This window comes from Phodopus roborovskii, unplaced genomic scaffold (genome assembly GCF_943737965.1).
Source record: "Phodopus roborovskii unplaced genomic scaffold, PHOROB, whole genome shotgun sequence".
Lineage (NCBI taxonomy): Eukaryota > Metazoa > Chordata > Mammalia > Rodentia > Cricetidae > Phodopus > Phodopus roborovskii.
The window spans coordinates 17,989,159-18,015,760 of NW_026126540.1; the positions used below are offsets into that span (position 1 = coordinate 17,989,159).

The following is a 26,602-nucleotide window of genomic DNA, read 5'->3' on the forward strand; positions in this document are numbered from 1 at the left end:
TGTGGAACAAAGTGCTAATCTGAATCAGCCACTACAAAATTAGCTACTTCAACTCAAAGTTGTAACAACATCAGAGGGGAAGGAGAAAAAGGAGGCAAGGCGGTATCTATCAACAAGCCAGGCCTCCTCATCATCCAGTCTCAAGAGGGAATGGAGGCTGGCTCAAGATGTCAGCTGTGTGGTATGCCTAAAGGTCCAGAGAGCATCACAGACATGCTTCTTCCCAGGCTCAACACTCTCGGGTGACCTGCTTGCAGAGCCATCATGGCTGCTCCTTCCAGCAGGTCCTGAAAAGCTTTTGTTTTCCCATAACAAATGTGATCCTCACATTCTCTAACTGGGTCTGCTCCTTTCTGACCGCAGTTTCGTGATCCTAACAACTTTCTTGCTTAGATGACTATTTCCTCTTAGTCACAATCAATAAACATCTTCTGCTTTGTGGTCCCCACTCTATGTTCACAGTGTTTCCTGGGGCAGGTGACCCGGACTATAATGAAACCCCAGCATTTTGGAGGCTGAGGCAAGAGGACAGCTAGCTTAAAGCCAGCCTGGGCTACACAGAGAGATCTTGTTCTCAAAAGAGAACACACATACACATGTGCTTGCTAGGCCACCTTAACTGTAATTCACTATGATCAGGCTACTTCTAAAGTACCAAGTAGTCCCAGGGTTCTCAAAGTCAGCGTCATGTGTGTGTCAGATATTTAAAAACATATACTTGGTAAAGTTTGTCCTAAACAAAAGTAAGTTAAAATAGAAAAAATACAGAAAAATATATTTTCCTAAACAGTTAAAAGTTGTATCATTATAATACGCTTTTTAAAATTCGGTAAGTGTTCTAATTTTATGTTTCTAAAAATACACAAATAATGCCAACTTTTGAAGATTCTGTTTTAAAATTGAAAGAATGTAGGCAAGATGGCTCAGTGGGTAAAAGGTGCTTGATGACCTGAGTCAGATTCCTGGAACCCCATGGTGAAAGGAGAGAACCAACTGATTCAAATTTGTCCTCTGCCCTCCACACAAGGAAGGAGACCATTGGTATACTCATAAGGCAAGTTCTTGTGTTTATAATGTCCTTCTCTTAGAAAGTAATGGTAGATCTGTTCATAGACTAGAGGCGGCTCTGACCTCTCAGCTTCCTGACTGTTTTCTGCCTGTCCTGTCCTACCCTACTTACTTTTAGTGTCAAAGCTGTGGGTGCTCAAGGATGGACTGCGAATCTCCTCAGTAGCAATTGTGAGGCAGTGTCATTCTGTCAGACCACAGACACTGAGTGAGCACACAGCCTGAAGCGGTCTTAAAGGAGGTTCTCTCTCTCCCTCCCTTTCTCTCTCCCTCTCCCTCTCTCCCTCTCTCCCTCCCTCCCTCTCTCTCTCTCTCTCTCTCTCTCTCACACACACACACACACACACAGAAAGGATGATTTCTACACAACTAAGCCATGTCAAGTCTCTTGTTACCAAAATTAAAGAAGTTATGATATAAACTTACGTATCTCTTCCACAACTTGTGGGTCACATTCTCTGTATTTTTCGACTTCTGCCTTAAGTTGATCCCTTTGGTCCCGAAATGAAGAAAGTTCTTTTGCAAGCATGGCTCGTTCTTCCTGGATGTAAAGGATTTTATGGGCATTTAGGCCAAATAATGTAGCAGGCTGTATTGGACTACCAACCACCATATCATGACACAGAAACTTATTAATTATGAATGTTTGGCCTTAGCTTAGGCTCATTTCTAGCTAGCTTTTTTTTTTTTTTTTAACTTAAATTAACCCATTTCTATTAATCTATATACTGTCCTTCTGCTTTCCTGCTTTCCCCATGTTTGGCTAGCTGGCCCCCAGGTGACTGGCTCCCTTTGTTTCTCTGCCCACCAGCCCCACTTATTCATCCTCTGCCTACCTATTGGCTGTTCAGCTTTTTATTAGATCAATTAGGTGCCGTAGGCAGGCAAGGTATAACAGCAACACATCTTTACATAGTTAGACAAATGCAGCATAAACAAATTAAACACATCTTTACATAGTTAAACAATTCTTCTGCAACACAAAGGTAACACATCTTTACATAGCTAAACAAATATTCTATTTCACAACAAAATAAATTTCATGTGTAACAAAGTAATAAATTCTGTAAACAATTATTTGACATGATATTTTATATAGTCAGCTCCCAGTATCCATAGGCTCTGCATTTGCATATTCAATCATCCACATATCAAAAACACTAAAAAAGAAAAACATATACCTATACTAAACACGTACATAAGTTTCCCTCAGAGTCAAACTCTGAATGATACTACAGAAAAAAATGTTTACAGAGTTTTTCTGATGTAGTAAAAATTATACATACTTTAAAGATTATTTAAAATATATGAGGATTATACAAGATATATGCAACTATTATGCCATTTTATAGACATATATTACCCTTATAAATAAAAACATATTTTACATAGATATTATATATAGACATATATAATTGACATTTTAATTCATAGATTATTTGTGTGGAGTTTCCATCCTGAGGGTCCTTGGGATTGAACTCAGGCTGTCAGCCTTGGCAACAAGCACCTTTATCTGGTGAGCATCCATGGGTCCAACCAGATTTTAGTATCTCACAAAATCTTGGAGCCAATCCCTCAGTGGACACACATCAGTATACGCACAAATATGTGCAGTATAAGAACAAGTCTAATTCCCGTCCTTCTCTGAAATCTCAAGCCTTTCATATATACTGAATAATAGGAATAAGCAAGTAGAATGCAACAATCACAAGCAGGCAAGAGCAGATGGTTACACATGGTTGAACTCAAAGATGATGATGTTAGCATGCATCAAGGAAAAGTTTGCACTGCTTTTAGGTTAATTTCATGGCTTGTGCTTATGCATGTAAGTCACTGTTTCCAGCAACATTAATCATTAAACAATTATCTTTCAAAAGGTGTTTTTAAAATGTTCCAGGTTTTTTTCTACTTTAAATGATTAACCTTTATAAATATTTAAAGGGATTAGAGATGGCCTCCTGCCATTTTTCTTTCAAGGTGAACCAAATAAAGCTTTTTAATAGAATAAGCCAATAGTCACCCTTTGACATTTTAGGCAGAGCCCACATCAACACAGAGATGTCATATTGCTATGACTGTGTGGCTGACATTTGTGAAACCTGAAAAATAATTTCATACAAAATCAAATACTGGCAAAGCTTCTCAGATGAATACAAGGCAAAAATCAAAGTTCAAGTGGCCTGAATGGGGCTGGCCTAAGGCTTCCCTGCCATCCTGTACTTTCTATTGTACTCTAGTTTTGCAGTTGTCTAGAGAGTATCATGCTCTAGAGCATACTAACCCAATAGAGCACTGCATGACGGGAACAACCTAGCTCTGCACATTCCAGTACAGGGTCATTAATCACATGCATATGCAATATGGTTGCTATGACTGAAAAACTGAACTATGTATGATTTAAATGTAAATGGGTAAATATAATTAATAAATGCCATACTGATACAGCTCAGAAAAATTCGAGGCTCACTAGAATGGTGACTACTTGTGGTCTACACCCAGATTATACATGCTTTGGTAGAAGAAAGAGGAGGAGAAAAAGCCAGTGAAGCCAGGAGAAGCAAAGGAGTGAAGGTCTGTGTAAGCAAAATGGTGATGCTCCAGGCACTGGGATGGGAAATCTCTGCCATGGTATTTAATGTCTTCATGCTTCTAGTTCCTCAAATACAAAACTGAAGATAGTAATGGCAGTCACTTCTTATACAGCTGGCAAGCAAAATACACTTAGAAATTTCCAGACAACATGCCTGGTGTTAATGATTTCTTCAGCAGCATTTTTGTAGCTGAACCCTAACAGACAAGGTGTGGATACTTCTGAAAACTGTTGGTAAGGCTTCGTTAGGAGTCTTTCTGATTATAATGCCCTTCTGCTGGCTAAAAGCTCCACTGTGGCTTTACAGTGAGTGGGCTCCTTGGGATCCTCAGCTATACTGGCTAAGAGGATTAACTCATCCTCAGTAGACTGGCTGCCACTATTCATTGAAGGTAGGTCTATCAACTACAAAAAACAGACAGGTTTGCGTTTTCTTAAACAGTTTACACAAATTACCATCTTCTGATTCTTATTTGTAACTGTGCTGAAAACTAACATAAGAGAATATATCTGAAGTAAATGTATAAACACAAACTCCCTGTAAACCTGTGACATGGTCCTCTCTGCAATGTAACACATTTTCAGATTGCTTCCTTCACAATCAAGTGACAGGAATCAAGGCCAGGGGAATGTCTAGTAGTTTGTGCTGATCTTTAATGTTAAAATTGTTAGGATCCTTGGTGAAGTCCCACAAAAGACCAATATCCACACATGCAAACAGCAAGAGCATTTATTATCTTAAAAAAGATTCCAGCATGCCAGGGCCAACCATTCTCCACAAAAGCAAGATGGAGAAGTGTGTGAGGTCTTTTTAAGCCTAACTGAGGGAAGTGTCCAAGAAGTTAGCTCAATGGCTTATGTCAGCAGCAATCATGTTAGTAACTTTTTAATTGGCTAGGGCTAGTTAGGTACTGAGCTGGGTTACAGCTTTTCACTTTGGGGCAGGCCTGGACAAGTCCCAGCCTTGTCCTTATTTGGTCATTATCTCAGACTGGCTAAGGGCTGGGTAGGCCAGTTCTCCCCATCCTGCTGACAGGAGTATTGGGTCTAATTGTCCTTTGTTCATGGCTCTTCCTCAGAAACTGCTTTTTCAGTCTCAGGCAACTGAAACTGAGGCCTAAAATCTGAGAGAAAACTAAGCAGCCTGTTAAAGTGTCTGCTTGGTCCTTTAAAAAATATAGAGACTAAAAATAAAATAAAATAAAATAAAATAAACACTTGTTCCTTTCAAATCTCAAAAAAAAAAAAAATAGAGATTTGCTCAGTTGTTTATTGTTCTTTTCTTCCCAATGGTAGAGCACTTGCCTAGCATTCACAAAGCCTTGGCTTCAAACTCTAGAATCATAAGAAACAAAAAACAAACAAACAAAAAATAGACCCTGCCTCTCTGCCCCCAACTCCAGGAAATCAAACAGATCTCCTATATATAGCCTTCCCAACCCTTACCTCTAACCTTAACCCCACTCCTCTGTCATAGCCACCAACTCCGAAGGCACTTCCTGGGGACCTGCCCACTACACTAGCCAGGAGAGCAGATAGGCAATCTTCAGATCTTCACTCTCTCTCCTCTCTTCAAATCTAATCCCCCAGTCTCATCTCCAGCTCGGAGAAGACCACCTACTGTAGCTTCCTCTTCCTCTCTGCCCCCATTTCTAGAATATCACACAGATCTCTTACAGGCTGCCACACTGACCCCCTCCCCACACACACACACATATATATATATATATATTTTTTTTTTTTTTTTTTTTTTGTCTGAGTCTCTAATTCTAGCAGGCAATCTCTGGGAAACCAACCAACTACCCACTCTGGCCTCTCCTCCCTTTTTACACCCATTCCTAGGGGACTAAACAGATCCTAGAAGCACATCCTTTATTTCTCCCTCAGGGAACACCATCAGTGACCTCTCAGCCCCCACCCTCACTTCTAACCCAGCTCTATCCCTAAGTGTCAGCTTCCCATACCAAGAAACATATTCTAAAGGGAATCCCCAGTGGCCATACATGTCAGGATCTCAGAAGCATTCCCTACTAGTCAACACACAGCCACCACACTCTCCTAAGAACCAGAGAGAATAACAGAAACATCCACCCAACAAAGACAAGACCAGATAGCACCTAGAATTACAATTTTCCCAATCCCAGATGCCAAGATGCCAGTATAAAAACACAATAACAGCCAGGACAACTTGTCTCCACTAGAGGATAGCAACCCTACCATATAACAGGCCCTGAGAAATGCAATATAGCTAAAACACAAGATAAGGACTTCAAAATAGCCTTTAATTTCCTAAAAGGGGAAATGAATAATCCATTAAATGATTCTATGAAAACAGAAGAGTGGGATGAAACGGAGAAAACAGTTTAGGCACTGCAGGTAAAAACAGAATCAATATAGAAAGTCCAAACTGAAAGGAAACTGAAAAGGAAACATTTATAAAATTCAGACAGGATCCTCAGAGGCAAGTCTCACCAACAGAACACAAGAGATGGAAGAAAGACTCTCAGGCATTGAAGAAATGGACACCCCAGTCCCCCCCCCCCAAAAAAAAGTTAAATGTAAAAAATCCAGGCACAAACGATCCAGGATATCAGGGACACTGTGAAAAGACTAAATCTATCAATAATCAGAATACAGGAAAAAGAAGAAGCCCAAGCAAAGGTTCAGCAAATATCTTCAACAAAATCATAGAAAAAATTTTCCTCAACCCAAACAAGGTGGCACCAATTAAGGTGCTGGAAACATGCAAAACTCCAAACAGACTAGACCAGAGAAGAGACTCCCACGTCATACAGTGACCAAAAACTAAACATGCAGAACTGAGAAGTATTACAAGACCAAGCAACAGGCAAGGGCAGACCCACTAGATTCCCAATGGAGACTCTTAAAGCCAGAAGAACCTAGAAAGATTCTGAGACTCTCAGATGCCACCCTAAACTACTATACCCAGAAAAACTTTCCATCACAATAGGTGGAGAAAGAGATGAAAGAGATTCCATGATTAAAAAAAAAAAAAAAAAAAAAGAAAAAAAATGTAAGCCCTACAATAGACACTAGAGCAGTGGTTCTCAACCTCCCTAATTCTGTGACCCTTTAAAACAATTCATGTTGTGGTGAACCTCAACCATAAAAGTATTTTTGTTCTTACTTCATAATGATAATTTTGTCACTGTTATGAACTGCAATGTAAATATCTATGCTTTCTGGTGGTCATAGGTGACCCCTGTGAAAGGGCTGTTCAATCCCCCAAAAGGGGTCGCAACACACAGATTAAGAACCACTGTGCTAGTAGGAAAACGTAAACCTGACGAGATTAATGACACCCATGAAAACACAAGGAATAAAAAATATTAGACCAGCAAATCAAAAGAAGGGAAAGAAAAAGCAATGCACAATAAAATAACGTGAATCAACAAACATTGTTCATTGATAATTCTCAACCTCAGTGATGTCAATTCCCCTAAAAAGACATATTAACAAAATGGCTCTAAAAACAGGATCCATGCTTTGGCTGCATCCAAGAAACACCTGATATGATTAACACCAAGAGATGATCTAAGTAATCTCCTGCACTCCAGACATAATCTTTTTACCTCTACTGTGAAACAATCCAGTTTCCTCTCTTAATACTGTTATTTCTTTCTTAGCCTGTTGGCTTAAGGCCATGAAAAGTCCAAAGTGACTAGGAAGAAGTCTGAGCTTCCACGTCAATGGAATGCTTGTTGTGGCTCCTACAGGAGCATTCCCTGCTCTGGAACCAAAACTTCTAGGCCAATAGAACTTAAGGTTGTTGGAACAAGACAAAAAAAATTAATTTCCTAGAGGGTCACTAGGAGTGATAGTGAGTGGAAACATTCCCCTTTCCATCCCTTTATTTTTGAACCCACAGATACCTTGGGCAGCGTATCAATGCATATACTGTCTTCTGGAGAACCTGCCTCAGTCCTCCAGGTTCCTGTCTCCTAATTGGCATTATAACTGTGTCTTTAAAAGGCTTTTACATCTTTCTATAAGGCCAGCTGCACTGTGAAAAAACGTGTTAAGATCAATGGCTTCCACGATTTTGGGCCCACTGTTGCACTTCTCGCTATAAAATAAGTTCCCTGGTCAGAAGCAATACTGTGTGAAATGCCATGTTGGAGGATCAGGCATTCTGTAAAGTCCACAATGGTGGTGTTGGCAGAAGCATTATATGCAGGAAAGGCAAATCCATAACCACAGATTCTACTGCAGTAAGGACAAATTGTTTTCCTTTTCACAGAGGAAGTGATCCAATGCCACCAGGTCACTGGTTAATCACCCCAAGAAATGGTGGCACCTGGGGCTCAGTGTTGGTCTCTGCTATTGGCTGGCTGGCACTCAGCAGCGGCTGTAGCCACGTCAGCCTGGGAGAGTGAAGTTCACATTGTGGAGCCAATGCATAAGCTCCATCTCTGCCACCATGGCTACTTTGTTCATGGGCCCATTCAGCAATGGCTGGGATGGCTGGGGAAAGGTGCTGTCTGTAGAACAGGTCATCCAACCCCCTTGTTTACTGAATTCATCCTCTGCTCACGTCACCTTTTGGTGAGCATTCACATGGGACACAGGTATCTTCACATCCTTCACCCATTTGAAGCCATCTAACCATGCACTTCTTTCTCAGATGTCTTTCTCACCAATTTTCTGATCACGCCCTTTCCAAGTCCCTGACCATCCAGCCAACCCACTGTACAGCCCATGAATCAGTGAACAGCTGCACATCTGGCCATTTCTCCTTCCAACAAAAATGTATGACCATGCGTACTGCTTGAAGATCTGCCCACTATGATGATTTTCCTGTTTGTCAATGTCTTTCAGGGTTGTCTCAGAAAGGGGTTGTAATGCTATAGCTATCAGCTTCTGGTGATGTCAGCATAATGTGCAAAACCATCAGTAAAGTAGGCCCTAGTCTTCTCCTTCTTGGTTATAAGGCACATCCCATGAGGCTGTAGGTGCATGCCTGGCAGTTGATGGCATTGTAACAGGAATAGAAGCCATAGGTATTTAGGCAACTTCTTCATGTAACTTGCTTATGCTTTCAGGACCTGCTTGGGCCTGATCACATTTATGCCACTTCCATTTGATAATGGATTGCTGCTGTGCACATCCTACTTTATGGCTTACTCATGATGAGCAGTTCAGGTTACATGGTAACTTGGTGGTTCATTGTCACACATTCAGTTTCCACTAAGGCCCAATAGCAGGCCAAGAGCTGTCTCTCGGGGAAATCTTCTGTGATTTACCTATAGGGGCTTGCCAAAGGCTCACAACAGCATCCCTATCTGCTAATGACACCTCGAGTACTATCAGGTCTGCTAGATCATATGGTCCAAGTGATAGAGTAGCCTTCACAGCACCCTGAACCTATTGAAAAGCCTTTTCCTATTCTGGGCTCTACTCAATGCTAGCAGCTTTCAAAGTCACTTGGTATATGGGCCAGAGTAATACACCCAAGTGAAGAATGTACCATCCCTAGAATCCAAATAGGACCACTAAACATTGTGCTTTCTTGGTGGTATGGTATTATCATTCCCCACACCACTGGACTCCTAAAAACTTCAATAAAACTTTCAAGATAGAAGGCTCTTGGATCTTGGTTGGATTTCCCATTCTCTGACATACATATATGTTACCAGTAAATCCAAATGGTTGCTACCTCCTGCTCACTTGGTTCAATCAGCATAGTGTTGTCAATATAGTGCACCAGTGTGATATTTTGTGGAAGAGACAGATGATCAAGATCCCTTTTAAGTTATGACACAGAGTTTGAGAGTTTAATATATCCTTGAGGTAAAACTGTAAAGGTACACTGTTAGCCTTGCCAACTGACAACAAATTTCTTCTGGTAGTCTTTATGGACAGGTACAAGGAAAAGGCATTTGCTAGATCAATAAATATAAACCATGTATAAGGAGATATGCTAATCTGCTCAAGAAAGGACACCGTTTCTGGTATAGCAGCTGCAATTGGAGTCACTACTTTAAGTTTTCGATAATCATTTGATAGTCAACTGTCATTGTCCATGATCCATCTGTCTTCTGCCCTGGCCAAATAGGAGGGATAAAGGGAGATGTGGTTGGAATCATCACCCCTGAATCTTTCAAATCCTTGAGGGTATCACTAATTTCTGAAATTCCCCCTGGGAAGTGATATTGTCTTTCATTCAGTCTTTCTTTTTCTTCCTTTCATTCTTTCTTTTTCTTTTCTTTTTTCTTTTTTTTTCTTTTCTTTTTTTTTTTTTTTTTTTTTTGCAAAGGCAACTTTGGTCTTTCCAACCATAATAGCCCTACCTCCACAGATCAAGGAACCAATGTAGTAATTCTGCCAGCTTCTAAGTATATCTTTCCAAATTACACATTCTGGGGAAATAACCACAGGATGAGTTCAAGGACCTAATAGACCTGTGAGTTGGACTTCAACCAAAACTCCATTAATCACTTGACCTCCATAAGCTCCAACTTTAACCAGCTCCCCCCCGAAAAAAATCAGTGTTAATTCAGAACCAGTATCCAAGAGACCCCAGAAAGTCTGATTTTTTTCATTTCCCCCAGTGTACAGTTATCCCTCTGGGGAAGGACTGGAGAAAGGCTAACAGTAAAACTCTGGCATTTTATCAAGGTCTTTCCCCAGGAGAACCTGGTCATGCCTCCATTCAAGAGGTTCTGGATCTGCAAACTGACTCACATCTGGAAATTGACTCATAGGCCAAGATTCCCTTTTACCATAATACAATGCAGTCTTGTTTTTGTTATATAGATGAAACAAAAATGCAACATACTTTTTACCTATTTCATGGGATTTATTAGCCAGTACCAAAGCTCTATTTGAGTCATATCACCATAAAACTCACTTTGCCAATGCTGTCCATTATGGGCCAGGCCATTATAAACATTGCTTTGCCTGGGCTGCCCATTATGATAACTATAATCACCTTGCCTTTGCCAATTCAGTGCTGCTACTTGGCCCCTGCTATTTCCGGGCCCAACTAAACCCACTGCATTTAATTCTTCTAACTGCACACCAGTGTTTCCAACCCTAAAGTCTGGCACAAGGAAAAAGGTAACAGCAAAGCTCTTAAAATGTGCTGGTGTCCCTCTCACCATTTTGCATCATAAAGGATTTGTGAAGGGCGTGTCTTCTTGGTGTTCCCATAGTGGAGGATAGGTTTTACACAGTGTGCCCACTCTTGCCTTGCAATTTCCTGAAGTCTTAAAACCCCTTCATCAACCCTAAGCCAAGGGATATCAGGCATCTCCAACTTCCTTTTCAACCACTCAAACAAACTTTGGACACTTTTTTTTTTTTTTAAACTGAGCAAGCTTCTATACTATACCTAGAATCTCCACTCAGTGAGCCCATAGAAAAAAACTCCGCCCAATACAGTTTTATGCTCCTTCCAACACAACCCCACACTCTTAAAACCTATTTTCACCCATTCTCCAGATTTCTGTGTGAATGAATTACCAACTTTATTAAGCTCTTTAGTACCATAGTGCACCACCTCATGGACTATTCTTTCTACTTCCCCTCTAGGAGCCTGCTTAGCCTCAAGTCTGGTTATAGGTATACAGGCAATGAATGATTGGTGGGCCCTGAGGGACATCAGTATTATCTTGCCTAGTGTCTTCTTAAGGGAAAATCACAACTGGTTTAGCAAACAATGAAGAATTCATTTCCTCAGTCAAGGGTAGAAAAGGCAGTATTTCCAGGGGTGGGGGTGGGAGTACATCTTCTGTTGAGGATGGAGCAACCTCCTCCTCGGGTGAGATAAACCCTCGAGGGTTCAAAGTTCTCAGTCTCAACAGGGTCCTTCCACACAACCCCATCCCAAGTTACAGGATCCCATTCTTTACCAATCAATGTCCTTACTTTAATACCCTCAGAGACTGGGACATGAATTTTCTGTGGCTTTCAGCCAGACTTATAAAGAAGGCTTTGATTTCATTTTCTGTGAAAGATTTTAGTTTGCAGAGCAAGGATGTAAGAAAAGGGCAGGAGAATAATTCTTGCAAGTGGAATATAGAAAACCATGAACATTGACATGGGAGGAGAGAACAGAAATTATGGAAACAAGAAAGTTACTATGGTAAGGGGGCTAATGGTCATGCTAGACTGATCTTGTTAAATAGGACTAGTTACAGCCAAGAGAAAGCCAGAGTATGTTGGCCCACAACAAGGAAATAGGCCCCCAACCCTGGAACAAATGGTCCCAGATGAACAGCCCTGTCTGGGTCACTCCTGGCCAACGGCCAGTCTGGGAACTTTCCAAGTCATTCTATGATTTATCCTTTGAATAAGAACAGGTCATACCTGGGTGATGTCTCAAACATGAGATCATACTTTGTAATCAATCACCTTGTGCCCCATGCATGTCTTTCTCTATAAAAAGGAGCCTAAACCCTTTGAGGGGTGTGCAGCTTTCCCCGAGATTGCTGACACCCGAGTGCACTCGTTCAATAAACACCTCTTGCTTGTTGCATCTCCTGGTTTTGGTGTTTGTGTCGAGGGGCTCTCCCACTGGCCCATCAGGACCCCAGAATTAGGGTCCAACATCTGCAACTTAAGCTCTTTGTCCTTCACTGTCTTCTGAGATGCTAGAAGTTAGTTAGCTTTACCACAGGGCATATGTTTTTCCTTTGTCAGTTTATCAGGAGATGCTCAGAGCAACCAATCAGCATCATCATTTTTCTTATTTTTTTAGAAACTGTCAAAACTTGTATATACAGTCACCAAATCTGTTTCTCTCACAACCAATGAATCAGGATAATCAGATGCATTTGTTTCCTTAAGTTGTAAATTAGTTCATGCCATGGGCTTTCAATACTGTCTCAGTATCTAGGAGAGGCTTCATAACTGGAAAAGCTTCAAAGTAACTATAGGTGTCAACAAATTGGAAAACCTATTCTAGATACTTAAAAAATTCATGCTAACACTGAAAACACTTCTGGATATACATACATACATACATACATACATACATACATACATACATACATACATACCTAGATAGACAGATGACAGATAGCCCTGTAAATAGATTGATTGATAGCAGATAGAGGGAGGGAGGCACACAGGGAGGGAGAGAGGGGGCATTTGTTAGAGTGGCTTACAATCTATGGTCCAGCTATTCCAACAATGTTTGTCTACCAAGGGAAAGTCCAAGAATCCAACAGTTGTTCAGTCCACGAGACTGGTTGTCTCAGCTGGTCTTCAGTATACACCGAAATCCAAACAAGTAGGCCGGTGAAGGAATGGATATGGCAACTAGAATGAGTGCAAGAAGGCAGAGAGAGCAAGCTTCCCTTTGCCCATCTTTTACCCAGGCAGCCAGCAGAGGGTGTGGCCCAGATTACTGTGGTCTTCTCACCTCAGAAGAGCTGGGTTAAAAGTGGATCTTCCCACTTCAAGTGATTTAATTAAGAAAAGATCCCTCACAGTTATAACTTTGTTAATTCCAGATGTAGTCAAGTTGACAACAAGAATAGCTATCACAAGGATATTATATTGATCATTTTCTATTATAACTCTTAAAATATGTATATAAGCATTTAATAGGGCCTTCTATATACTAGATGTTCGTGTAAAGCTTTACAAGTATTAACTAGTTTAATCCACACAATAACCTAATGAAACATACTTTATTATTCCCCATGTTATAACTGACTAAGAACAAAGATTAAGAACAAAATTTAGGAGATTTTCAAACTTAAGACAGCCTGGCTCCAGGGTTTATCTCACACACACACACACACACACACACACACACAATTAAAGAATGTATAGACACAAACTTACTGTTTCTTGCCGCCCAATTCTAGCTTTCTCAATGCTCCTCTGCAGGTTTGCATGCCTCTGGCTTCCCTCCGACAGCTAGAGAGAGAATCAAACAGATAAAATGGTTTGCTAAGAAACTGCCTGGCAGATACTTTAGAAGACAAAATGAAATAGACTGTTGGTTCAGCTCTATGTTATAAAAAACATTAAAGGCCACACTGAAAACTAACTTTTCTAATTTGAAGAAAATTATCAATCATTAGAGTAGAATGAAAAAGTGTCTTAGGGTTGCTATTGATTGCTAGGATGAAACAACCATGATCAAAAGGAATCTGGGGAGGAAAGGTTTTATTCAGCTTACATTTCCACATTCATAATGCACCACTGAAGGAAGTCAGGAGAAGAGCTCAACCAGGGCAGGAGCCTAGAGGCAAAGCTGATGCAGAGGTCATGGAGGGGTGCTGCCTAAAGGCTTGCTCCTCATGGCTTGTTCAGGCTACTTTCTTATAGAACCCAGGACCACCACCCCTACAATGGGCAGGGCCACCCTGCCCCCATCAATCACTAAATAAGAAAATGGGCTCGACATGGTGGTACATGCCTTTAATCCCAGCACTTGGGAGGCAAAGGCAGGTGGATTACTGTGAGTTTGAGGCCAGCCTGGTCTACAAAGTGAATTCCAGAACAGTCAAGGCTGTTTGTTACACAAAGAAACTCTGTCTTGAGAAACAAAACAATAACAACAAAAAAGCAAAAAAAAAAAAAAAAAAAAAAAAACCTGTCAAGTTGACATAAAATTAACCAATACAAAAAGTAAATGTTTTCTTAATCCATACAGAAAAAAAAATAGAGTCTTTAAGTTTTGTTTGTTGTTGTTGTTTTGAGACAAGGTCTCATTACATATCCTTCACTAGCCTGAAACTCAGAGAGAACAGCATACCTCTACCACTCCAGGTGCTGGGATTAAAGGTCTGTGGCACCACCCCCAGCCATGAGTAATATGTCTTCAACATTTTTATATAATCTTTATCTGCTATTCCATCTCTACCCCCAAATAACCTCTATCTCAACTTACTTTAGAAATTGGATTTGAGAATTAAAAAAAAAAAAAAAAAACAATTCTCTTAAAAATCTTTATTCAAATTTGATTTCCCTTTTGACTTTTGACTAAGGTCTCTCCAGAGTCCCTGAGGCTGTTTATGTAGACTTGTACTGTGCCACTGCTGTAAGTCAGTGCTATTTCCCTTGTCCCAGTAAAGATTCTAAGAGGAACTGCGTACTCCATAAGAAATCTGTTACCTGCTGCCAATTCTAAACATGTTTAATTTGTCAATTAACTAATATATTCATCTTATTTAGCTTAGAAAGCAGATCAATTCCATGTGGAAGTCATCCAAACAGTAAGCATGGAAAACCTACGAACATACCACTAGAAAAGACTGACAAATTTCAGGGTACACCTGACCCCTTACAATTATTACTCTCACCTGAATCTGTGAGTAAATAAATAATCAGGGACAACTCCCAACACCCAGTTTCTAGCACATCTTTTACTATAAATTAAGAAATTTCAGGCTTGTTTGATTGGAGATTAGCCTTCTTAAAATGTCTTCCATGCCTCTGTCACTCTGGAGTCATAAACATCTAGAAAGTAAGTGAGGACTGGATTAACTGAATTTGTTAGCCAAGAAGAAACTGACTTTTCACAATATAAGTCTAGCTATATAGAGGGAGATTCATGTTTAAATACCAGTCTTGCCTACAATTCAGAAGGAATAACTTTAGGGAGTTGGTAGCTTTACTATTGAGAAGTTTCTCCTGTTCAATATGAAAGCAGAAATCCCATCTACTTCCTTCCACTACCTCTCCAGCAGCAGCTCTGAGACAATACAAGTAAGTCAGGTCAAACAAACGTAAAAGCATTTGAAAGATAAGTCATTCAATACTTCCTTAATTCTGAAAAAAAAAATCTTATGTACACACATACATATTAGTATTTCAGATGCATGTTGTCTCTTGCTTGTATGCAGATACCCACAGAAACCAGAAGAGGACGTCGTATCCCTAGAGCTAGTCACATCTAGTTATGAGCCACCATATGAAGTCAGTGCTAGGAGTGGAACTCAGTCCCTTGAAAAGAAGCAAATGCTCTTAACCACTGAGCCAGCTCTCCAACCCCCAATCTAAGTATTTTAAACATGAAGCACTACATTCCTGAGTTGTCACGTTGTTTCTTGGTAATATAGGACACAATTTAAACCCAGGCTCAGAGACACTTCTGAGGGGCTGCTTGGCCCTTGTTAGTTTTGAGATACTCAACCCTAAAACCATGGTAGCCACAGCTCTTGTTAGGCTGCCTTTGCCATCAGGCTTGGGATTCTGTTCTGCTTTTAGGTTTTGCTTGTTTATTTTGATCTGTACAGCTATTAGAAGTCATAAGGAGATAGTTCCTCATATGCCCTGTGGATTAAGTCAAACCAGGGCTCTAAGGAGAATGAGCTGATGCTTGGCCACACTGCGTATGGGTCACATGAGTAGTTCAAGCAGTGGTGTGCATCAGAATAAGACACTGAATGTTTAGTAGGCTGCTGAGCTTCTAAACAGAAACAGTGGTAGGGTTCTGACGCCCAAATCCTTGAGCACTAGCAAGCACTCTCAGTTATAGTCCAAAGAATGTGCATTATGAATTTCTCAGGTGATGTTGATCCTACTGGTTATGGCCTACAATTTTGCAAAAACACTGATCTAAATAAAAATTTGTTTTCTCCAAATAATAAAGCCAACTGAAGCAATAAGATATTAATATATGGGAAAATATCTACCTTCTAAGAAAAAGTAAATTACTACAATATATTGTAATTTGAACCAGAAAAATATCTCAATATCTCTGTATTTAGAAATCAAAAGTCCACACTTACAAAAAAAATTAAAAAGATGATACTTTGTATTTTCAAAAGATATTCACCACAAGATTCCTTTAAAGACCAAACTATTCTGGCATATTTCTATAATCTGAAACTAGAATCAATTATATACTATACTAAATCCATTCTCATATTTAATTAAAACTAATGATAACCATTTTTAAAACCTAGTATGCCAGAACAAATTGCAGCAGCTGGAATAGTAAAAACTACCTATAACTAGAAAATATAGGTTTCATCTTTAGATTTGAGGCTCTAACACAATACTCCTCTCTGAGTACATTGGAGGACACACAGTAAAGATATGGGATAGAAAGACAGTGGCACACACATCTTTTTAGAAGTCCTATCCATCTAAGCACTAAGTGCTTTACACTTAGATACAAATCAATATAGCTAACATTTCAAAATGTAAACCAGATTACTCTTTGTATAATGCTTTATAATTCACTATTTTCAGATAAATTTCAAATGTGTGTATGCTATGTATACCTGCTCTTTATTATGTTAGACAAGGTCTCAAATTATGTAATCCTGGCTGTCCTAGAACTCACTATATAAATCAGGCTGGCCTCAAACTCAGACACACCTACTTCTGCCTCCTGGGTGCTGGGATTAAAGGCATGCACAACCAAGTCAAACCTACATTATTTTTAAAATAACTTTGTTTTTCAGAGTGGTTTAGGTTCACAGAGAGTTGAGCAAAAGACCCTAACCCTACATATACAGAGCTGCCTTGCTATCAAAATCTCACACCAAATAGTATATTTGTCACAATTTATGAGCCTACACTGACATCACCAGCATTGAAACGCATGGCACATTAGGGCCCACTACTGGTGTTGTGCACTCTGGGAATTTTAGGAAACGCACCCACTATTAAAGCCTCATACAGAAGAGTTTCTGTGGTCACAATTTTATATCCTCCATCTAGTTATCCTTCCTCCCCTAGAATGGCTTTTGGCACTTAGAAATATGCATTGAATTCCCACTGAACCCCTGATAATCCTAAGTTTACAATAACCAATGTCTTTCCACCAGTGAATAATAGTCTAATACATGGGAAACTTTCAGTTTATTCCACCATTAAGCTAGTGAACACCCCATTTGCTCCCAAGTGTGGGTATTATGGATAAATCTATTAGAAACATCTATGTAGATTATGTACAAAACTCACTTTGGTAAATGCCAAGGAGAACAACTGCTGGATCACTAGGTAAAAAGTATATTTACTCTAATAAGGAACTACTAAGCTGTCTTCGAACAGTGGCTGCACAATTTATATTCCCAACAGCCACAAATGGACAGTTCCTTTGCTCTGCACCCTTCTAGCATCTGAGTCACTAGTGGCCATGTATGTGTAAGTGCCTGCATGTATGTATGTGTACCATGTCATGTGCCTGATACTCATGGAGGCTAGAAGAGGATTTTGGATCCCTTGGAAATGGAGTTGATAGACAGTTGTGAACCACCAAAAGGGTGCTGGGAACCATGGGTCTTCTGCAAGATCAGCCAGTGTTCTTAATCTCTAAACCATCTCTCCAACTTCTTTTTTAAAAATTTAATTATGGAAACGATATGCAAAACACATCATTTAACATATTTTATTCAATGCCATTAAATACACTCAGGCTGCTACACAACCTTTACCACTGTCCATCTGCAGAACATTTTCATCATTCCAAACAGAAATGATCCATTAACAAACAACATCACTCTTCTACCTGTGGTAACCACTGTCTGCTTTTGTCTAATCTAATTACCTGCCATAAATGGATTCACGTTTTGTATCTGGGTTACATTACCAGCATGTTTCAAGGGTCACCTATGCTGTAGCACATACTAGAATTCCATTCCTTTTTAAAACGGAACACAATTGTATTTTATGTGTTCAGTACATGTTATGTCCTCACTGATGACCACTTGTATCATCTCCTCCATTGTAAAGAAGATTGCTGTGAACACTGGTGTACAAATGCTGTCCCTACTTCATATTCTTTGCTTTTGGCAGGGGGGTAAGGAGTACAGCAAGTACTGAACCCAGGGTCTCCACACTTACTTATATTTATTTCCTTTTATTGTGATAATGTCTATCCCACTGGTTGTAACATGTTAACATATTTTGGGAATTTTGCCATTTACAAGAATAGGCTAATTCCTTGCAAGTTTCCCCAAATATTTAAAAGGCTGCCAATCGTATGGTTGAAAAGTGACAATCATTATTGTTTTCATTTTATCTTCTTAATGTCTTTAATCTTTGTGTATGCATGATGTGTGTATTGCAGAAGTGTGTGTATCTACGTCAGGGGCACACACTTGCTATGGTGCTCCTCTGGAGGTCAGATAGCAACCATGGGCTGGTCCTCACTTTCCACCTTGAGACAGAGTCTCTTTGTTTACTTTTGTATCTGCCAGGCTAGATACCCATGAGCACACTTGCTATGGTGCTCCTCTGGAAGTCAGATAGCAACCATGGGCTGGTCCTCACTTTCCACCTTGAGACAGAGTCTCTTTGTTTACTTTTGTATCTGCCAGGCTAGATACCCATGAGCTTCTAGGGATAGCATGTCTCTATTTCTGTGTAGTATGTACTTGGGAATCACAGATGTGTGCTATCTCACCCAGTTTTTCACGGGTTCTGGAGATGTGAACTCAGGTCCTTATGAAAGTATGGAAATGCTTTACACACTGAGCCACCCACCCTCTTAGATTGATTTCAATTATTGATACTTAGTAAACCTTTACAGTTTTATGGGTCAAGCCTCTCTCCTTATAGCACTGAGAATTGAACCTAGACTCTTGGCCATGCTAAGTATGCACTCTACAGCTAAGCCAAGCCCTCAGTCCCACACTATTTCATTATTAATAAACTGTTACATTGTTCATGCTGTGTATGAGTGGCCATGCATGTCAAAGCTGTGTATGGAAGTCAGCCAACAATTCTGTGGCATTAACTCTCACATCCAACCTTCACATGGGTTCATTTAAGCTTCTCCACAGAATTTTATTCTCTAGTCCTAGCAACACCAGTGTTGAACTATAACACTGTACTTTTTTAGTTTTCTGACAGGCACAAATCTCATCTCACTGATCCTCTTCTTTTTAAGAAGGAAAAACTTAATGATTTTGATGCAAGAACTGGGCTGGGCAGTAAGCTGAGCACAACCCATTGCTGGTTCCTCCTCTCAAATATACTCTCGGTCCTTTAGGAGTTACTTTATTGCATAAATTAAAAATTATCTGTTAAAATCTAGTGTGTGTTGGTCATCACTAATTAGCTAGACAGACAGACATTGATTTTTTTTTTTTTTTTTTACACAGGACTGTCTTCACTCAAGTGTATGCTGTCTCTTTGACTTAGAAGGTCTATGCCCTAGGAAGGGCACTGTACTTTTCTTGGTTTCTTGTTAAGATTTAAATTTGGTTTTCATGCTACCAAGAGATAGACAATGATCCCAATCAAACTAACATTTGTGGTGAATTGAGGTGTTAGAGTTTAGTCTATATGTAAATGTATAGCCTTGAAAATAAGAAAATCAACAAATTTCAAAGTTGAAATTGTTTTGTACATAATCTAAAGTTAAGTGGATTTAAAAAAATAATTACCATGTAGAACAATCATGGTTATAAATACATATAAATACTAGGGAAGTGATAAGATCCCATATCTGAATTTGACTTGGTACAATCATGTAAGTCTGAATCATGCCCTTGGGTCAAAATGTAGCTCAATTTAAACACACGCAACACACAGTGTTAATTTTTAAGAAATGTCTATAAAATACAGAGCAATTAGACATATTAGGATGAAAACACTAAAATTTATAAAATACTGATAATGTTCTAGGGGCAAAATAGGCCAAACAAACTGAACTGAAGGTTCTCTGGGAAAATTAATGGCATGCATGATTTTGACACTCTGCCACCACCTGGTGGCATGGCATCAAGGGATTTTTTTCCTTATTCACTGATTTATAGGGGGAATACAGCTTTGGAGAATGGCTCTCACAAGCTTGGGTCTCCTAGAAAACAGAGAATAGTGTTTTGGGGATGGGCTATGGAATTTCATAGCTAGTCCAGGGTCATCCTTTTCAAGCTCATCATGAATCTCCTACAGCAAAGAGAGTAATTTTCAAGGACATCTGGAAGCCTAGCCTGAAGCTACCTACCACAAGAGCAAAGCACACAGTAAACACTCTTTAAATCTCTTGATAGTCATCTGACGTTGCTATGTTGTCCAGGATGGCATCTAAGGATCCTCCTGCTTCAACCTCCAGAGCAGCTGGAATGCTAAGCTTGAAAGATTTTACTTTTAAATGCATATGGATGTCATTTGGCAGACCTTCTCAGTTGCTCCACCAAAGCCTTTCTTTCTTAAAGCTCCAATTTCTGTTCAGACTGAAGTGATAATGTGATCGGAAAGAATGGACGCTCTCAGAACATCTCTTCAGTATAAGCTTGTTAACTTGGACTTAGCCAATGAGACAAACAGAAGCCTTCTCAGGGAAGGGACATGGTGACATTTTCCTCTTGTTAAACAGAGTGTGAGGGAGAGAGGCAGGAGAGTGGGAGGGAGAAGAAGGGTGAAGAAGGGAGAGGGAGGGAAAGGGAGATAGAGGGAAAGAAAAGGAAAGAAGAGAGGGGGAAGAGAGGAAAAGAGGGAGTGATGGAGGAAGGGTTGGAGGGAGGGCTGGAGGGAGGGAAGGAGAGGGAGCAACCTATTCTCTAGACACTGTTGAGAGAGGACTTAGGAGTCTCAGTCAGTGCTTACAACCAAAAAGGAAAAGCCAAATGCCAAGGACAGTCTAGACTTCAGACAATACGTGCTGCAAGTAGCCAACCTTGAGAAGGTTACCCACAACTTCTTAACATCAGATAATGAATTCGGATTATCCTATTAGGCAAGTCAATTTGAGTCTATTTTTCTCTTAGTTGTTCACACAAACAAAAAGGACACATATAAGAATGTCAACAACAGGGGCAGAAGAGAGATGGCTCAGATGTTAGGAGGGTACACTGCTTTTCTGGAAGACCCCAGTTTGGTTCCCAGTACGCACAGCAGACAGCTCACAACTGCCTGTAACTCCAGTTCCAGGAGATCTGACATACCCACACACATATACAAATAATTAAAAATAAATTTTTTAAGATGCTTTAAGGATGCTAATAGTGAGCTGAGCAGTGGTGGTGCACTTCTTTAATCCCAGCACTTGGGAGGCAGAGGCAGGCAGACCTCTGTGAGTTCGAGGCCAGCTTGTCCTAAAGAGTGAGTTCCAGGAGAGCCAGACTGTTTCACAGACAAACTCTGTCTCCAAAAACAAAACAAACAAAAAAAGAAGTTAATCGTGTTTAGTTTTAAGTGAGTAATATACAAGTTTATTTTAGAAAAATACCAACATGACTATGTTAAAATGTCAGAGCAATATGAACTTTTGTATGTTCTTGCTTGAAGTAAGCAAACTAGGTAAAAAAAAAAAAAAAAAAATGCATAACCTGTTAAGTAAACACTGCAGAGACACTAGCCAGTTGGCTACTCCTAAGTGTCTGCTAAGGGGTTGTTAAGTACAGGATGTGAGCTGTGGTCTCTTGGAGACTTAATGCAGCTATATGTACACCGATACCAGTAGAGGTCTATTCAAGTTCAAATGCAATCTGCAGGCTAAAATAATCAGACATTAACCTGGAATGCGTAACAGCTCCGAGAAGAGGGTATTCTGTGACAGTGATGCAGTCTTATTTGCTGAAGTGACTCTATAAACTTGGACAGAATTTACTAACGAGTATTATTTCACAGAACACTAATATCTCAAGGAAATACACCAAGACAGACTTGCAATGCATGCTGTCAGGTTAAAGGCTCAGAGACCTCAAATTAGTTACTTTGTGAATCCATGGTTCTCAGATTCCTCTGATTACAGAATTTCCTTTTCAGTAACACATTACATCTGTTACACAGGATCCTGTCAAGTATAATTCAGGCAAAATGGCAGAAAAATGAAATAATGAAGTTAAAAATACACACTTCATTGTTCCCACATATTTGTTCCCAAAGCCAAGTTTTTCAAAACGTCAAAATTACAACAGGGTTAAAATAATCATGTCTACATAATGGAAATCATTTTTTTACTGCTGTATGTTATAGAGTGGAAGGAAAGAAAAAACCAGGACCAGGGAGAAGGCTCCTAGACCAAGTAAATAATACTTGGGACTGAACTCAGACAGTGATTTAGTAATTAATGTATTTTTTCAACACATAGCATATCTCTATGTATCTCAGTTACTGTATTACATGGTAGCAACAAAATATGAGCAACCTATGGTCCCTTCCCTGAATGTGTGCCATAGTTCTAATGGACATAGAGACTTATTCATGCTACAGAGGAAGTGTGTATACAATAGCTGTGATGGTTAATGCTGCTGACAGAGTTTCTAGATTGGACACACTGCTGTGGGAAGACCTACTGTAAATCCCTTTTCCCTTACGTTATTTATTTCAGGTATTTTGTTATTTGAAAGTGAATAATACAACATCATTCTTTATAAACATATATTAAGGACAGTGTGTGGACAACAACATATCACAATGATGTGTTGCCGTGTCTCTTACTTTTATGTCCTGCTCATCAGTCATAAACTTGCCACAGCATTATGAACTAAATGAACTTCACTGGAATAAATGAATATCAACAAAGATAGTGCCTGTTTTTACTAAAACTCTATAGTTATGTGCATAGCCCCAAAGTAGACCTACTCTTTATAGACTCAATTTTAGTTGTAAACATCTATATGCCTATTTCTAAACACTGGTTGGGGGTAAAAAAACAAAACAAAACAAAACAAAAAAAAGCCTTTCAAACTGAGAACATCTCTCAGGGTCTCCAAAACTAACACAACAAAATTCAGCTTCATCTTCTCTTCTTTTTTCAGAATGAAATGCTTTGTTATACACCAATTCCAAGGAAGTCTGGCCTGAACTACCCTCCAAACCAAAACCTAAATAAAGAACTAAAAATGTTCTGGGGGAGGGGATTCCTAATTGTTACTTGTTAATTTTTTAAAAATCCATTCAAAATTGCTAATTCTTACTTTTAAGAAGTCACATTTTAATTACATATTTAAAATATTGCTTTGTTTTTAAAATGTCAATAAAGTGCATACAACATTCCCCACCATAACCATTTGTAAGTGTACCAATCAGCGCTGCTGTAACCATCTCCAGAATAGTACATGTGCACACTGAAACCTACATCTGTTCAACAAGACCTTCCTTCCTCCCCACCTCTGTTTGAGCCTGGCTACATGTCATATCCCAAACAAGGAGAATTACTGCAGTGCACCCCGACAGACACACAGACACTGTACTTGTGTAGAAGAGGAGCACAATACTGCCAGTCCTCACTTGGGCACAGAATCTCTTAGAGACTAAGTCGGAGGAATGGAGACACAGACAAGAAACCTGCTTGCTGGTCCTGTGTGCCTGCCTGAAGTTTTTCCATGTCTTACCATGTCAGAACTGCCTTCCTTTATAAGACTGATGACATGGATGATCGTTTTAAGGGTTAACTTCAAGGTCATTCCTGATTTTTAACAATTTTTTATTATATTGGTGGGAGGCTATTTGCACGTGCCAGCAGGTGCCCTTGGAGACCAGAGGTGTTGGATCACCCTGGAGCTGGAGTTACAGGTGGTTGTGGAGCCACAGGTATGGGTGCTGGAACACAACTCAGGGCTTTTGTAAGAACAGAATGAATTATCAACTGCTAAGTCATCTTGTTCCCGTCCCCTAATAATTTCTTCCCATCTTTTAGGGGACAGAAAAATGTCACTTCACTTAGGTGTTTCTTCAAGCTATATACAAAGTATTTACAACAATGACTTGTGAGAAAGGAACCAGTCAAATTATTCTCAGCAAAATAATATCTTAACCACATTAAGCAGAGGGAGGGAAAGTAGCAACATTGTCTTTAAAATAAAACATATTTTAATTATTTATTTTTATTTCATGTGCATTGGTGGTTTTACCTGCATGTGTAAGGGTGTCAGACCCATGGAACTGGACTATGACAGTAGTGAGATGCCATGTGGGTGCTGGGAACTGAACCAGGGTCCTCTGGAAGAGCAGCCAGTAATCTTAACCTCTGAGCCATCTCTCTAGCCCAATACTGTCTTCTAAGCTTATAATAAGTACCTGTTAGCATTCAGGCATTTCTATTGGCCAGCCCTCAGGGACCATCGCCAGCAGAACACATCATCATCAACCACCAAGCCACTGTTGCTACTGCTACCATGAGTCACAAACTCTCCCACTCTCTTTTTCTTTCCGCTGTCATTTAGAGGCTGCCTCTGCACACCCCCATAAGCCTTGCATGTGGGATCTGTTGCATGATGAGACTTTGTGGAGTCCCTCAGCTCCAATGGGCCACGGTGCCACTCACTGTTGAATCATTACAATCACAGCCTGAGGAGCTACATTACAGAGTTACAGCATGAGGAAGATTGAGAACCACTGATTCTAAACCTACACCACTTTCAGCTCAAAAGAATAATTTCTAAAAATTCTGTTAAAAGCCTTGTCTCAATGGGTAAAGGCTCTTGCCACCAAACCTAAGCACCTTCCACACGGTAAAAGGAGAGAACTGATGCCTGGGAGTTGTTTGCTGATTTCCAAACATGCACAGTGGCATGTGCATACATACACACACCCCTACACAGACAAATAAATAAATATAACTTAAAGAAAATTTTAAGAGCCTTGCCTTTGTCCTAAACTGTAAAACTAAATTCACAGCAAAGCTTAGCATTTGCCAAGACCATTTATAATTTCTTGTTAATTATTTCCAAGTAAGTTAGATAACTATACTTTCTCAAGGAAACTGCAAATTCTTTAGGCATAGACCACTTATTCTTTATATTCAGAGACTTTTCAACAATGCATGGCCGAAGCAGCACATGGTAAATCTCAGGGGAAGTTGATATATGCCACACAGAACTGACTGTTTATCATCTCAGAAAACGTTGAAGTTAAAACAAACTATAACCATGAGTCCTTCAGACTGTCTTCAATGATGATCAACACATACAACCAAAAGGCAAAGGAGAAAAAATATATTTCCTCATTTAATTTTCAAATTTACTATAAGAATGTCTATCCCTAAGAGATAAGCACATCACCAGCAGAAAAGGAATGACATTAAAAGAAAGGAAATGAAGAGTCCCACCCCCCACACCCCAGCCCACCTCCAAGCCAATCTGGAAATAATTAACAAGAAAGTCAAAGGAACATTATACTTCAACAATCTATGGCAGAGTCCATCCCTCACTGCAAATGTGAATGTGGCCAATCAGCAGTGCCAGAGTGCCCTTTGTCTGATGCAAATCCCACATCACTAGCAGCACTTATGTATGCTGTTAGAGCCATGCAGAGCTTCTCACTCACTTCCCTTCCCTGCAGAGAATTCATACTTTCAGCACAGTCCAAAAGCACTTTTCTTATAAAGCATCAACAACGACTTCTAGTTTTTGAATCACCTTCAGTAAAATGCAAGTCCCCATTTACTTGCTGATTGAACAAATAAGCTTACAGTCTACACTCCTGCGTGAGCCATAATTTATCGAAATGTGTGGCCCCCGCATGCAGAAACCCTAGAGTACCATGAACCTTACACTTCATCTTCACCACAACCCATAAAAGTAGAATAACCTTTTTTACAAATTGAGAAAGCAAGTCACTAAAAAGCTTGCAAACTCCCCAGCTGCTTAAGAAAAACAAAAACAAAACCTTGTTGAGACTTATTACAGTGCTTAGAGCAGGACCTACTGCACACATGTTAGCATGCCTTAACTTCTGACTTACAGAGGTGTGTCACACTAAGTTCTGACCTCTAGCATCTAAAAGGAACTATAGGAAGGCTGTATTCAAAACTACACTTGATGTCAACTCTCAGACTAGCAGGACAGGAGTATATTGACAGCAGCTAATTTATATGATGATTTGGTAAGTTCAGATTATGTTGTTAATCTTTTACTCACATGGTATTCCAAGATAATCAGAACAGTGGTAATAAGAATACCCTATTCCTTAATCATTCAATATAAACATCAATTACTGTCAATTTTGAAATAGTTGCGTTCATGGTACTAACAAGACATTCTTGCTTGCTTCTACTAAGACTACCCAAGTACTCACACTTAATTACTATGAACTACGGTAAGTCATTTGGTCTTG

At 39.7% G+C, this 26,602-nt stretch overlaps 1 protein-coding gene across 1 annotated transcript in view; it reads right to left on the reverse strand.

The window, feature by feature from the left end:
- Positions 1-26,602, reverse strand: part of Mnd1 (meiotic nuclear divisions 1) — a 57,498-nt gene that overhangs the window by 13,200 nt on the left and 17,696 nt on the right. The window contains exons 5-6 of the mRNA XM_051198855.1: positions 13,475-13,549; positions 1,495-1,609 (exon numbers count right to left, since the gene is read on the reverse strand). Coding sequence (XP_051054812.1) covers positions 1,495-1,609; positions 13,475-13,549 — 190 coding nt within the window. The remainder of the gene's footprint in view (positions 1-1,494; positions 1,610-13,474; positions 13,550-26,602) is intronic.